Below are 16,451 nucleotides of genomic sequence, written 5' to 3' on the forward strand. Positions count from 1 at the left end.
AAAGTATGACAAGAACTTATCTTTTGAGTAAGAGACACCTCACCCATTTTTACACTTAACAAATAGCGAGCCCTATTCCATCTTCTGGGCCATAGACAAAACAGAGTAGGATTCCAGAACACAGAAAGTTAGTCTGTGGCTAACTGCGGCATGTGAACACCTGATAATGGAAAAGTACAGAAGTTTTAAATTAAATGTGTAAAAGGAGCTCTTTTACAAAGTTCTAGTGCAGACATGTTAAACACAAGGCCTGTGGGCCGGATCCGGCCCGCGAAGTGGTTTCATGTGGCCCGCGAAGCCATCCTGGAAACAGTGAGGGAACGGCCCCCACTGCCTTGGCCCTGACCCAGAGACCCTCAGATCTGTCCCACTCCTGCCCGGGCCCCCATAGGCACCCTTGATGCGAACGATATAGAGCTGGCCACGCCCACCCAGTAGGCCATACGCACTCTAGCCACGCCCACCCAGTAGGCCACGCCCACCCTGGCCATACCCACCTGGCCCCCTGAGGGCAACCGCAATGCTGATGCGGCCCTCAATGAAATTGAGTTTGACACCCCTGATTGAGTGAAAAGGGTCTGTGCTGCCATCTGGAATCAGCCTTAAAATTCTGGCAGAATAGCACAAAATCCTGTTCTGTGTATTCTACAGAATGTACTATTAAAATCCTGGACGGGAAGAATAGAAATAGAAAATGTGGAATACCATTCCATTTTTTTTCCAGGCTATCTCACTCATTTAATAAATTGTGGCGTACCAGAAAGATTGGTTTAGCTAATTGCTTCTCTCTTAATTGGCCGGCACCAAGCGACAGGTTAACTGAATAATAAGGGTTTGTTGAATTAAGCCAAACGCTTGCGTGCGTACCGCACCCCAACCCACCAACAAGCCACAAGAGATCTTAGTTCGATCATTCAGCTTCATGAGCCGTTCATGAAGAAAAAGAACCAGAAGCTTGAGTTCCATCCCTCGTGACTCGGTATGCCTTAGTATACTGCAGGGGTCTTCAAACTTGGCCCTTTTATGACTTGTGGACTTCAACTTCAAATTTGCAGACGACACCAAGCTGGCAGGAATAGCCAATACTCCAGAAGATAGGCTTAAGATACAGAAGGATCTGGACAGACTCGAACACTGGGCACTATCTAACAAAATGAAATTCAATGGTGAAAAAAGTAAGGTTCTATATTTAGGCAGGAAAAATCAAATGCATAGGTATAGTATAGGTGGTACCTTGCTCAATAGTAGTAACTGTGAGAGGGATCTCGGAGTCTTAGTAGACAATCACTTCAATATGAGCCAGCAGTGTGCTGCAGCTGCCAAAAAAGCCAACACAGTGCTAGGCTGCATTAACAGAGGGATAGAATCAAGATCAAGTGAAGTACTAATTCCACTTTACAATGCTTTGGTAAGGCCACACCTGGAATACTGCATCCAATTTTGGTCACCACGATGTAAAAAAGATGTCGAGACTCTAGAAAGGGTACAGAGAAGAGCAACCAAGATGATTAGGGGGCTGGAGGCTAAAACATATAGGGAACAGTTGCTGGAATTGGGTATGTGTAGTTTAATGAAGAGAAGGGTGAGGGGAGACATGATAACAGTGTTCCAATATCTCAGGGGCTACCACAAAGAAGAGGGAGTCAAGCTATTCTCCAAAGCACCTGAAAGCAGGACAAGAAGCAACGGATGGAAACTAGTCAAGGAGAGAAGCAACCTAGAACTAAGGAGAAACTTCCTGACAGTTAGAACAATTAACCAGTGGAACAACCTGCCTCCAGAGGTGGTGAATGCTCCAACACTGGAGGTTTTTAAGAAGAGACTGGACAGCCATTTGCCTGAAATGGTATAGGGTTTCCTGCCTGAGCAGGGGGTTGGACTAGATGACCTCCAAGGTCCCTTCCAACTCTATTATATTATTATTATTATTATTATTATTATTATTATTATTATTATTATTATTATTATTATTATTATTATTATTATTATTATTATTATTATTATTATTATTATTCCCAGAATTCCTCAGCCAGGCACGCTGGCTGAGGAATTCTGGGAGTTGAAGTCCACAAGTCATAAAAGGGCCAAGTTTGAAGACCCCTGCTGTATAACTTAGATTTTGCAACCGTCAGGGCATAAACCTGAATTAGGTTAAACACTTCGACAAAGCTGACCCGTGTGAACTTAAAAGCCGAGAACTGCGCTCGCGAAACAGGGAACAAGCTTCTGGCGCGTCAGCCGCCTCCGCCCCGCCCCGCCTTCGCTTCTCTTTGCCTTCCTCTAGTCGAGGGGAGAGTTGTGTGGCCCATTCCAGCGACGATTTGCGAGGAGTTGGTTTGAGGGTGAAGGTGGTTTCCCATGATACACTTTGGGCCGGGTTCTGAGGAATTTCGTCGCCCGATGAAGCTGGTAAATGTCGCTTCGCAAACGATCGGTTGGGGAGGGGGGGGGCACGAGAGAGGAAAGCATTAGTGCAGGGGTCTTCAAACTTGGCCCTTTTATGACTTGTGGACTTCAACTCCCAGAATTCCTCAGCCAGCTTTGCTGGCTGAGGAATTCTGGGAGTTGAAATCCACAAGTCATAAAAGGGCCAAGTTTGAAGACCCCTGCATTAGTGTAATACTCGAGCAAAGATCCCATGTTCCTGAACCGTTTAGTTTCTAACTCGGCTTTCCCAAAGTGGCTACGAATTAGAGCAGTCGAAAGGCAAAACAAATAGGACAGGGGTCCTCAAACCTTGGCAACTTTAAAACTCGCGGACTTCAACTCCCAGAATTCCTCAGCCAGCAAAGTCGCCACGGTTGAAGACCCCTGAAATAGAAGGTTTGGGCTTGGGGAGGTCTGTGAAAGCCACAGTGGGCTTTTGAGGAAATACGGGGTGGCGCGGGGGGGGGGGGGGAAAGGCTTCCTTGTCTACTTCTGTTACTTTGCAAACGTCTTAAAGTGTGAAAGTCCAGTTAGTTCTACTGAGCAAGTTACGGCAATGGTTTGACGGCTTGGAAAGACAAAGGATGTGTTCAGGTTTAAAAGGCGGGAATTGATCAAACCTATTGATGGCAACATTGCGGTTTGCTGTTTTGAGTTATTTTTCTTGCTATGGCCCCATAATATCGTTCTTTTTCATTATTTTATTGTTCTATTATTTATTTATTTGTTAAATTATTTGTTCTATTATTTATTTATTCAAGAGCCTTGGTGGAGCAGTGGGCTAATGCCTCCTTAAGTAACACCAGCTGCCTGCAATTAGTGCAGGTTCGCATCCCACCAGGCTCAAGGTTGACTCAGCCTTCCATCCTTCCCAGGTAGGTAAAATGAGGACCCAGATTGTTGGGGGCAATTAAGCTGACTTTGTAATAATGCCGCTTGGGGTGTGTGTGTGAAAGCCCTAATAAGCAGGCATATACATAGAATGAAGGCTACTGCTAAGCTTGTAAGCCGCCCTGAGTCTTCGGAGAAGGGCGGGATATAAATGGAATTAAATAAATTTAAGAAAATTTATATGGCCATCTACTCATTCTCAATGACTGTAGGTGGCTTACAAAAATAAAAACCCAATATATAAACAATAAAAAGCAATAACCCCCTCAAACCCCCCCCCCCCCACACACACACCATGACAACAATCAAACAAGCCACTTGATGGGCTCCATCCCACTCAAGAGTTCCTCTCGGCAAAACCAAGTTTTCAGGACCTTGTGAAAGAGTGTCAGACTGGGAGCCAATCTAATCTCCAAAGGGAGGGAATTACTACAGAAAAAATGCCTTTTTCTGGATCCCACCAGAGATACCTTCTTAGAAGAGGGGACCTGCAATATTCCCTGCCTTCCCGCTTTGGTGGGTTGGGTAGATGTGACTGGGAAAAGACGGTCCTTCAGATAACCTGGTCTCAAGCCATGTAGGGCTTTGAAAGTGACAACCAAAACCTTGAATTATACCTGGCAGCAGATTAGCAGCCAATGCAGCTCCCGCAGGAGAGACGACATTGTAAGATATCAAGATGACAAGAAATTGTCTTCTTTCTGTTTACATTCTTTTCACTTCTTTCTTTTTATTATTGCAATCTGCCTAGAGTAGCTCCACAGCAAGATAGGCAACAGATAAATTTAACAAACAAAACGTATCTACTGAAGATGATCTATCTGGTGACATCATCCCAGCGTGCTCGTTGGGGAATTCTGGAAATGGAAGTCCACCCTTTTTAAAGTTACTGAATTTGAGGAACACTGCTCTAGAGTGAAATTGAAACCTACAGACGTATCATTATATAAAGATACTGCTTTGCCCAAATTTTGTTTTTGCAACTTATGTGGAAGTTGTTTGCCCTTGCTTTTTGGGGGGGATTTTTCTCCAATACAAACAAGGTTTGATTCTATTTGTTTCTTTTTCATAATCATTTAAGCAATGCCATCTATAATGTCACCTATATTATATAGGTAATATTTGTAGTAATAATACTTGTTACAACTATTTGTTTAAACTATTTAAAATTAAGATAGTGCTAAATGAGGGAAACTTAACACTGACCGTGAAGTTGTGGCTATTGCAACATCACTGCAGTCACATGATCATGATCTGGTTGCTTCTGCAGTCATGGGATGGCCATTTGTGACCTTCCTTGCTAACTTTCCACAAGGACAGTCAATGGGGAAACAGAGAAGCTTGCAAGTTGCTTCCATAGGGTCATTCTCATCATTTTTCCCCACAAGGAGTTCTGCTATGGAGTATGAGATCCTAGGGAATCTCATACTCTATTGGAACCCCCTGCCTGCCTGTGCCTTGTAATGGCCATGCCAGCCTTTCCAAGTTTCATAGCATTTGCCCTCACCCTACACCAATCTCTGCTTGGAAGTATCCATGTGTAGCCCAATTGCTGTCATTAATCGAAGGACTACCTGTAATACAAATCAGAATGCTTATGAGATACATTGCAGGAACTTAGACTGACCATAACATGTTTTCGGATTCTCAGATAGAAGCAGCAGCTCCGAATCTAGAATTTGGGTCCAACAGTCTAGAATCTGGAATCAAATGACTTCTGCATCTCTGTCTGGCTGAGCTTCTTCCCGCTCTGTCCCTCGTAGCTGTAGAGTCTCCACAACACCAAGTGGTATCATTTCAATCCTATGCCCAAATCTGAATCTTGAAAGGGTTCTGGACAAATTGTCTTACACAGGGTCCTCTGAATTTGGTTTTCTCTTTTGTTTCTTAATGTTGTTTCCAATCTTGCCTTTGCAACCCTTTAATAACTTTTGTCCCATGTTCCTTGGCCTATATTCTTTTCAGGTTAACTCTGGTGATAATATACTTCCTTATTTTCCATTTGTTTTACAGACTGGAGGAATGAGGTTACTAACTCTTTACTTCTAAGAGTTTGCCATAATGGGAAATAGTATTTCCAAAAAAAATTATCCCTCTTTTCTGAAGAACAGAATGAAGACTAAGTATGCTAGTCAAAACAATCACCACTTTAACCAAAACTCTACATTAGAAAACTGTTACCATCCTAGCATCCAAGTTGTAGACAGCAGTGATGAGGAGGCTGAAGATATGTTTTACAGTTTTGTGATTCTTCATGCTGAGGAGGATACAGAAGAAGCCATAAGAGTCCAAGACCTCTTACAAAATGAATATTGTATCAAACCAGGAATTATTTTTGCGGAAATGCCTAGTGGTAGGCATTTGCTGGAAAATTTAACTGATGCCATTAACGATTCTGCCTGGATAATTATACTGCTGACAGAAAACTTCTTAAGAGACCTTTGGTGTGAATTCCAATCCTACACTTCTCTTTTGGGTGCGCTGACCATCCCACACAAACATAACAGTGTGATACCCATGCGGCCACGGAATAGACCACTCCCATGGGAGAGGACTCCTTTCATCCTACAGTGCGTTAATGTTCTGCAAGAAGATAGTCCTGGATTTTCTGTTCAGGTAAAGAAAACTTTCCAAGAGGCTCGATACAGGCAGCAGGAAAAGGTGTGGCGGTATGGAAGAAAAAAAGAAGTGGGCCCCAAAATCTTTTAGTGGTAAAGGTAGAAAGCAACTTTTCCTAACCAGCTGCCTTTCAGAAAGGCTGGAGCTAGAACAGAGTGTTGACAACCAGCATACGCTGACCGGCAATGATGGGAAATACTAGCACATCTGAAAAACATTATCTGGAAAAACATTAGCATTACAAATGCATTTTTTTTAAAAAAGAAAGTAATTTATTTGTTCAAAGATCCTGTGATACTCTATCCCCATTTTGTTGATTTTGTTTTTGGGTACTTAAAGAAGAGTCTGGGAGGTCTTCTTCAGACGAGCCTCCTGGAATAACGCTACCAAGAACAGTTCTTGTTTTCCACCATTCTAGCTGCAAGCTCTAAAAGTCTTGAAGAGAAGGATCATAGGACCACGCATGGAGTAAGCCAGACATGTCAAACACAAGGCCTGGGGGCTGGATCCGGCCCACAAAGTGGTTTCATGTGGCCCGCAAAGCCATCCTGGAAAGAGTGAGGGAACAGCCCCCACTGCCTTGGCCCTGGCCCAGAGACCCTCCTTCTGCCAGAGACCCTCAGATCTGTCCCACTCCTGCCCAGGCCCCCATAGGCACCCTTGATACGAACCCAGTAGGCCATACCGCACTCTAGCCACACCCACCCAGTAGGCCACGCCCACCCTGGCCATACCCACCCGGCCCCTTGAGGGCAACCGCAATGCTGATGTGGCCCTCAATGAAATTGAGTTTGACACTCCTGGAGTAAGCATTCTATTTGTAGGATATTCACTTCAAGGAATTTCAGGTGACAAGGACAACTATCTGAACCCTTGAGGAATTGCTACACGACATGATGAAACGATGCTCACCTGATATTTTCTAAGAATTAAAAGCAGATTTAAAGAGTAGTCATTGTGGTGTGAACGTTCATCCTATTTTTGTCTTTGGTAGATTTTTTTGGATTTTAGTACAGTTTCAGAACATGGAAATATTTAACTATTTAACCAGACATCATAAAGGGATTAAGAAATGTACATTTTTGTTATCTACTCCACACACTTTGCACTAAACCATAATGTGATTTACGTTATGAACCACTCAGTCTTATATAAATCATGATTTATGGCTTAAGTAGGATGCAAACCTAGTTAATTACTATGTGTCACTATATTTTTAATCCTTTTAAAATATAGTATCTGTCTTCCATCTTCAAAAGCTGCTTGACGGCACAATCTCTCACATTCCCCTCATCACAGTTGAGAATGTTAGTGTTCTTTTTATGCTGCTCTGTTATTCAGTGTAATAATGCCATTTCCATTTGGATCAAACTGACCTAGCAATTCCAAGATTTTTTTTTAAATTGGAATAGCTGAAATACAAACTGCATTTTTGAAGGAACACAATGGAATTATAAAGTCTGTTCTGTGAAGTTTTGCCATATGGACAGATCCTTGTGTTCTGCAGAGCCTAGGTGTCAGGGAAAGCTTGCTGGCAATTCTTGTTTTTATTTATTAAATATTTCTAGTTAAGGATTTCTCATAACTAAAATGATCAAATATTAATCTTTTTGTCATTTTAATGTAATTGTAAACTGCAATAAATTGCATTTGAGCAGAGTTGAATTGTAACTCATACTAAATAACAAATTGGTGATTCAGTTTCTAAGTTATTGATACATCACAATGAAATTGGGCATTGATACTTGTACTGTGTTCATTTTCAGTCATACTAATTACATATTGACTGGATAGCATGACAATTAACTGGATATATAGCTGACTCAAAAATTATATCCAGAAGTATTGTGTTGATTACAATTGAGAAACAGATTCAAATCCACTTTCAACCATGGAAGCCAATGGATGACTTCAGATCAATCATTCTTTCTCAACCCAACGTACCTCAAAAGGTCATTGTGGAATAAAATTAGATGATAATTATATGCTGTAAGGAGAACTACATGTGTCATCTTGAATTTTTTGAGGAATAGGAAGACGTAATGTAACAAGTAATATAATACTGTTTTGTTGAATAAGCCATGATTGATAATACAGAAGACACAGGCATAAATTATAAGGTGCAGTTGCTGGGTTTACACTCACAAAATCAAACACAAATCATATTAGAACAGTCTGGTAATCTTTGCAGATAATGTTGCCAGCTGAATTAAGGATCTTGCTCTTTTGGTTAATTTTGTGGTTCATAAAGTTTCCCCCCTTCTGTATGCCTTGTACGAAGTTAAAGCATTAAATATATTTGTTTTTACATAACCTATAAGTTTATTGCTGATTCTATTAATTAAATTTATATGCTGTCTATCTCACTTTCCCAAGCCACACTGGGTAGCTTACAATATAATAAAAGCACAAATATAAAACCATTAAAATTAAGAGGAATTTGATGAAACTAGGAACCTACTCCTTATTATGACTGAAAAGGTTCCTCAGATTTAGCAGAAAGCTGTGAAATGAATTCGCCCAGTCTGATTCCTTTTTCACAATAATTTTGCCAGGATAATTTTGAAAAGCAAATTTAATTTTAAATTATTTAAAAGCATTTTTTTAAAAAAAAACAGCATCTGATGTTCTCTAAAACAAAAGAACTAATGGTGTATCTTAAAATAATTCAGATTTGTTCCAAAAAAAGTCAGTCCGGAGATGCAACTGGCATATGGGCCACAGATGTTACCTTTGGGACATTGCTATTATCTTTTAGACATTGCTTGCTACATGTTCAACCAGCAATTTTTAAAAATTACCAGCATGTTACAAAAGCTTTAAAAAAGTTTGAAAACCTTAAAATATATTGAAACAGCTCCATTCCTGACTGCATATTATCTAACCTATGGAAGATGGAATGAAACTTTTATCTCCAGGCCAATGGCTAACGTTACATTCCTTTCTCCAATGCCCCTATGGCAAGCACATTTCAAAAAGAGGCCCAGTTGTGTAAAGTTCTATTTTCAATCCTTTGGGAATCCTATTTAGGGTAATATCATTAGGTACCCTGTTTTATTGGTATTTCATGTAAACATCTAATTGTTTACCTTTTTACTGCTATTCACAGGAGACAAAGACAAGCTATGGGGGGGGGGAACCTGAACATAAAAGTTTGCTTTTCCATTATGTTGTGAGTGTTATTGTGCTACAGATCTTGGCTGAGGGGAAGAAGGTGCAGTTAATAGTAGCCAACACTAGCTGGCAGAATCAGCAGGACAAGCTGTTCTTGTTCAGATAGGCAGCAATGAATGCCTGACATACCATTAGGGTTGTCGGCTAGGATAAATTCCATTTTGCAGCCTTTTATGTCCTGACTGAAGCTAACACAGTCAAAAACATCTTCCTGTACTGATTGTTCTCAAGACAGGCAGAATTTAACCTTTTAAACAGAGCAAACAAAAGCTTCCTGTTGCACTGGAAGAGAACAAACACTATAAATAGGAGAGTCACAGTAATTCATAACAAGACATTTTAAGCAGCAGGAAAATGTTAACAAAGCTTGGAGAAATGGAAAGCTGCATCTCTCACTTACTGGAAGCATATGGGACAGTTTCTGGCTGGGGAATTCTGGGAGTTGAAGTCCACAAGTCTTAAAGTTACGAAGGTTGGACACCATTGTTATAAAGGTAATAGCATATGTAGATTTTCACCCGTCAGGGGATATGGGTGATATGCTACATCATAAAATATAACAGCTGGGTTCACTCAATGCAGAAAAATTAATTTGGCTAATTTTGACAGTGCATAAGATGCCTATAGCTTAGAGTTGTACGAACTGAATTATTTAGTTTGTAACTGCTTTACTACTTAATATGTTATATGAATATAACTACTGTGCTTTATTCACTAAATTGTGGTTGCCCTCATACAGTCCATTAACCTGCATTCATACAATACACTGATTTAGAAATTAAATAGACTAAGCTTGCACAAGAAGCCATCTCCCCCAACCAAGAAGAAAAACTGATCAAGTTTAGCATGTTTTGAGAATGTAGTTCTTAGTCTTGAACTAATGAATTCAGTCCATGAACAAATGATTTATCATGATTTATAAAAATCCCTCCCTTCGAAATATCCCTTCAGAAATAGACTGCCTCCCTCTTTGACACTCTTTCATAAGGCCCTGCAGACTTGGTTTTGCCAGCGGGCCTGGGAAACCCAGAGTTGGATGCAGCCATCAAATGGCTCATTTGACTTTGTGTTGTCACCAGGAGTGGGTGGTTACTGTATTTTTATTTTATTATTTTATTTTACTTTTATATACTGTATTTTTATTGTTTTTAAGCCACCTAGAGTCATTGTGAATGAGTAGGCAGCCATATAAATTTCTTAAACAAACAACCCATTTGTCAAGATTCTCACAATATGCTAAGCCAGAGATGCAAAACCTCTATAAGTTTGAGGGCCAGGTCAGTGCATTGCATATTGAGAACTGCAATTCAGCAGTGGATAGATATTGAGCACGTTTGAGGATAGAGTTTCAGGACATCTGCAAATCTTCTGGATTCTAGTTTGTTTTTTTGACTAGGGCTATCAGATTTTGCTGCAAAGCTCTGGGCAACCACATGAGGGCTACAAAACATTTTCTGTGTCACTTTGCTGTCACTGAACTTTTGCTATCCAGATTTGGATGCCCTATCTTATCAACCTTTTTTTTAAACTTTCCAAAACTGTAAAATGCAGCCTAAACTTTGGCTCCACTTACTTTCGCTGGCATAAAAAGGATGTTGGAGGATTCCACTTTTTGCAGCCTTCTAAGTCGGACATGACTTCGCAGCTAACAGCAACAAAGCCAGATTAAAACACCATATTGCAGCTAGCACAAGGACTTGTAATCAATATTACGAATACTTTCCAGTAGCTTCTAATCTAATAGTTGTACAAACTGTTAGTAATACTTTGACTCTTAAGAGTTGTCACTGACACAAATAATATAACAACATTTGTGGCATGGACATTATCAATCTGCAAAACATAGATTTGTTATTTCCCAGGTTTCACTAGTTTCATGAAAATAGAATAGGGATATCGACATGCGTTCTTACTGATTTTCCTTATTGAATAAGCATGTCTTTATATTTTATTAAAATGGTGCCCTAGCCCACAGGTCGGCAACCTGCGGCTCCGGAGCCGCATGCGGCTCTTTGAGCCGTCTCTTGCGGCTCCCAGCCGCCCGGTGCGCGCACACCTCTTCCAACGGGCAGTGGTGCGCGCACACCTCTCCAAATGGAGAGTGGCACCGCCCGTTTGGAGAGGTGCGCGCGCACCTCCCCGAATGGGCGGAGGTGCGCGCGCACCTCCCCAAACCTTTGGAGAGGTGCGCGCGTACCTCCGCGCGAATGGGCAGCGGTGCCGCTCTTTGAGGAAGCTGCCGCGGCCCGTCTGCGAAGCTGCCGCTTTCGGCAGCTTTGCAGACGGGCCGTGGCAGCTTCCTCAAAGAGCGGCGCCCCTGCCCATTCCAAGAGGAGCGCGCGCACCTCTCTGAATGACCAGAGGTGCGCACGCACCTCCCCAAACCTTTTGGGAGGTACGTGCGCACCTCCCCAAAGGTTTGGGGAGGTGCGCGCGCAACTCCGGTCGTTTGGAGAGGTGCGCGCGCACCTCTCGGAATGGGCAGGGGCGCCTCTCTTTGAGGAAGCTGCCACGGCCCGTCTGCGAAGCTGCCGCTTTCGGCAGCTTTGCAGACGGGCCGCGGCAGCTTCCTCAAAGAGCGGCACCGCTGCCCATTCGCGCGGAGGTACGCGCGCACCTCCCCAAAGGTTTGGGGAGGTGCGCGCGCACTTCCGGTCGTTCGGAGAGGTGCGCGCGCTCCTCTCGGAAAGGGCAGGGGCGCCGCTCTTTGAGGAAGCTGCCACGGCCCGTCTGCAAAGCTGCCGAAAGCAGCAGCTTTGCAGACGGGCCGTCGCCGTCAGGCAACCGGGAACCGGTTCCATCTCATTTTTTAAAAAATGGCAGCCGCGTGCGTCCGCGCATGCGCAAAAAACCTTTTTGCGCATGCGCGTGCATGGACACACACACGCGGCTCCCTTTTTTTAATTTGTGATGGAACCGGTTCCCAGTGGCTCTTTTCCTTTTTTAGGTTGCCGACCCCTGCCCTAGCCATAATATCTTCTGCCAACCTAGCAGTTTGAAAGCACATAAAAATGCAAGTAGAAAAATAGGGACCACTACGGTGGGAAGGTAACAGCGTTCCGTGCGCCTTTGGCGTCTAGTCATGCCGGCCACATGACCATGGAGATGTCCTCGGACAAGCACTGGCTCTTCGGCTTTGAAACGGAGATGAGCACCGGCCCCTAGAGTCGGAAACGACTAGCACACATGTGCAGGGGAACCTTTACCTTTACCTTTACCCATAATATATTCTGAAGTTATGTCTAGTAATCTTTGTCCATCTATCTTGAGCAATATCTAAAGTCACTAACATGTCATAGACAGGATAATTCAATTCTTCAGAAATACAGTGTCAGTATTTCTGCCCTGACAATAGTTGTACATCTGCCCTCAGGCATTTTCATAAAAATCAATATTATACAGGCAATTTTATGTTATTCTAAAAGTATTAAATGATACTATTTTGATGAAGTAATGAAATTTATCTCCTGAATGGAAAAGTGATATCTGAGCAAAGGCACTACACTTTCCCTGAATGATTTTGATAGTGAAAGGGGTGGCATATTAAAACCAACCAATGAAGCATTTTCTCAGTTCTGTTGTTAACCTCCCACCTACAGTTATCCACTTGGGGTTTTCATATGTATGCATGTAGAAAAGAAGAAAGTGAAGTGATGCTGCACATGGCATTCTTTTTTTTCTTTTGTAATTTCCCACTACAGCTGTTTAGTTTCAAATATGAATTTAAATGTCAGAAAGCCAATGAGGGCAAAACAGTTAACAATGTGTAGCAGGAAAGCACTCCTTTTGACATCTATAATAATATACCTTTGCTCCTAAGAGTTTTGAAGCATAAAGTCATTGCACAACAACCATTGCACAACTATTCAGGTAACAAAAATAAACTAACTAAAAATGTTACTCATTAGACTGAGACATAAAGAAACAAAAAAGCTACTATCAAAACACTTTCAAACAGCTAGAATTTAGATGATATATAGAAAGACACAAACTAATGGTATCTTGTGCAAGATATTTGGTGTCATGTCTTGCTTAGTCAAAAACGATACTGAAGTTTCTTGAAATATGCCCTTGAAGTGAGGCATGTTTGAAAATCTTAATTGCTGCTCGGTGAGCACTTGACAAACAGCAGAGTGCTCTATCAGTACAAGAAGCACACTCCGTAACTGAGGGAGTTGTAGGAGGTGCTAGAAAGGCCATATGTTTTGGCAACTAACAGGACTAAGTTTCCAGGCTTCAGTTGCTATCACTTTATATTTTCAAGACCTTTTTTTTGCAGCAAATGTTTGTTCCTTCACTTTCATTTTTTTCTTAAGAAAGCAGATCTTTTCCACCTACCGGTCTTTTAGGGATGCAGAGAACAGGGACATCCTCTTGTTGTATCTATCAGTTTGCCTGTTCTGCTGTCTGTTTCACAACTAGCCTGGGAATTTGATCTATTCAATATCTAACTAGTTTGACAAGCTGATAGGCTTAGCTCCTCCTGTTTATATATAAATAGCATGCACCTTCCCCAGTAGCCTCCTGTAGTTCAAGATAATAGTAGTTCAGTTTTGAAACACAGTGTAATCAGTAGATGTGGAAGTCTTTAACTGTCTGAAAGATGTTTGCAAGAAGTCTTTAGGTTACAATAACAGTTGGGACTGGAATTGCCATCACTAAGCAATGGAGTCATAAAATGTGATGTCTTGTGACCATATCACTTATCGATGGCAATTCTAGCAGTCTCAGCTGCCATTCTTAAGTGATGCCATGAGGATCATAACTGACTTCTGACTTTTTGCTGGCTTTGCTAACTGGGAAGCCATCAGGGAATGTAGGAAATCATGATCACACAACCATGTTGGAACTAAAAAGATCTATTTTAAATACTATTTGTTCAGTGCCACTATAATTTTGAATGGTCACTGAATGGTCATAATCCAAGAAATTCCAATATAAAAAGAGGAAAAGGATCTTTGTCTTTCAGTACCTGCTTGTATGATTCCTAAAACCAATTTGAGAACACAAGGTTGCTTTGTTGTGAAGAGTGATGAAGACCAGGCCTTTGGTGAGCAAACACCCCACCCCACTACTCCAGTTTTATTTCATCTAGCCGTCACACTTATCATAGATTATATTGTATTGGTTTTATTGTAATTTGATTGTTGTGATTGCCCAGTTGTTGGGAGCCAGGCAGCACATTAGTTTAATAAATTATAAAAGTCTGTTACACTATTGTCATTAGAGATTTATTGTGCTTTATGATTTGTCTACCCAGAAACTTATTTGTACATTGTTGGTTCCTATTGGGAAATGTCTTTAATTACCAAAAAAGTGGGGGTGGGGAATCAGGAAAAAACAATTGTATCTGCCCAGTCACAATTTATGCCGTATTTACCTTACTTTAGGTTTAAAGGGCAGAATTAGTGTTCTCTTTTGGGAGAATATTAAATCTGTATCACAGGGAATTTAAAACAGTGAGACTTGGATTCTACCACCAATGAATATCACAGGTTTTCTGACACAGGGTTTATGTGCCAGTCTGTTTTATGGGTGGGTGGCTGGGTGGCCTGTTCCTGTGGCACTGTCTATTCCACAGGCTACTTCTGGATGTTGCTGGCTATAGCCATTCTTGAGAAGTACACATTTATTGCTTTTGCAACTGATGCAGATTAGGGCCCCATTTTATTGGGTGGATTTATACTGGCATACTGTTAACTTAATGACTGGGCAAATGCATATTAACACAACCATACCAGAAGAGCCCTAAGGTAAAATAGAATGTCCTGCTACTTCCTTAACTAGAATTGAATTTTCCATGTCTGGGTGAAGTGGTGTTACTTTAAAGTTATTGCTTAATATGAACCTACAAAATATATTGCGTGTGGAGTCCTATTTTTACTATTCCAGGCATCGTGACCTTCCTCAGGACAGTTCATTCTCTTGCTTCTTTTTCCAATTTTTGTTTTCTCACAGTGGTGAATGCTTTCACTTCTCATTTGTCTTTGCTATTCTGCTGTAGCATTTCTTTTCTTAAAAAAAAATTAAACTTAAGCCTTATAATTCTTTAAAATTGCAATTTCTTTGGGATACTGTAGATATTTTGATTACATGTAAACAGGCACCCAATAGAATGAGTTTATGATACTTATAGGATGATATATATAATCCACAATTTTCAATCCAGGAATGTAATAATAATAATAGTAGTAGTAGTAGTAGTAGTAGTAGTAGTGATGATGTTGGAAGGGACCTTGCAGGTCATCTAGTCCAACCCCCTGCTCAGGCAGGAAACCATATGCCATTTCAGACAAATGGCTGGCCTGTCTCTTCTTAAAAACTTCCAGTGTTGGAGCATTCACCACTTCTGGAAGCAGGTTGTTCCACTGGTTAATTGTTGTGTCAGGAAGTTTCTCCTTAGTTCTAGGTTGCTTCTCTCCTTGATTAGTTTCCATCCATTGCTTCTTGTCCTGCCTTCAGGCGCTTTGGAGAATAGCTTGACTCCCTCTTCTTTGTGGCAGCCCCTGAGATATTGGAACACTGCTATCATGTCACCCCTCACCCTTCTCTTCATTAAAATGGAATTGAAGTTGTTTCAGGATTTTCATGCCAATAATCTCTCTAAAAAGATTATATATTAAAAAACCCAATGTTAACTATATTATACAAATTATTAAAACACTGCAGGAAAAAGGGGAATAGTTTAATACCTATATGTTAAATTGTTTTATTAAGCAGTCGAATGCTTTAAAGGATTATTCAGGATTATCAGAACAAGGAATACTACATTCTAAGATATAACTGAGGAAATCATATCTTACATGCCTATCAGCTATAATTCTGCTATTGGCTAGAATATGGAGCAAAACTCTATCAAGAACTTGAATGAACTCACAGGATAATGAAAAGATAATTACCTTATGCAAACTATTTCATGCTCAGGTTACCCTTAGAACAAGCTGGAAGCTTAAAGTGTCAAATGTGCAGAAGTAGAGCTGTAATCCAAATAATGCTTCATATTCAGTTAAGAGAATTCAGTTAAGAGATGGGTTAAAACAGACTTTCTTTTTAGGGTTGGATCTTAAGAATACTTGGAACTGTAATATTAGCTATTGTATTCAAACCTATCACACTGAAGGCAATTTTGTTCTTTGATTATACATCACTTACCACACAGCTGAGTAAAAATCCCATTATTCATTCTGTATAATTTAAGTCAGCTCATCCAGTTTAATTTCATAAGCACTCCACATTTGGCATCCAATGACATCCAAGACCAAATGAGGTCCTTCAAAAGATTTTTATAGGCCTCTTGCTTTTTTCACAAAATTTTACAGATCCATATTTGTAACCGGCCC

The 16,451-nt window shown here is 41.0% G+C and overlaps 1 protein-coding gene and 1 long non-coding RNA gene across 2 annotated transcripts; one reads left to right on the forward strand and one right to left on the reverse strand.

Annotated features, from left to right (window-relative positions):
- The first annotated feature begins 2,285 nt into the window (after positions 1-2,285).
- Positions 2,286-6,888, forward strand: TICAM2 (TIR domain containing adaptor molecule 2). Its single transcript, XM_083356271.1, has 2 exons — positions 2,286-2,409; positions 5,332-6,888. Exon 2 carries the CDS (start codon positions 5,380-5,382, stop codon positions 6,025-6,027), a length of 648 nt encoding a protein of 215 aa, XP_083212397.1. The 5' UTR covers positions 2,286-2,409; positions 5,332-5,379; the 3' UTR covers positions 6,028-6,888.
- Positions 4,999-16,026, reverse strand: LOC310636442. The gene is made up of 3 exons (XR_014491722.1): positions 16,011-16,026; positions 5,500-5,575; positions 4,999-5,081 (listed from the first exon to the last, which is right to left on the reverse strand). It is a non-coding gene; the product is annotated as an uncharacterized lncRNA (long non-coding RNA).
- Positions 16,027-16,451: the final 425 nt, after the last annotated feature.

The sequence above is a fragment of the Vipera ursinii genome (genome assembly GCF_947247035.1).
Source record: "Vipera ursinii genome assembly, chromosome: 2".
Lineage (NCBI taxonomy): Eukaryota > Metazoa > Chordata > Lepidosauria > Squamata > Viperidae > Vipera > Vipera ursinii.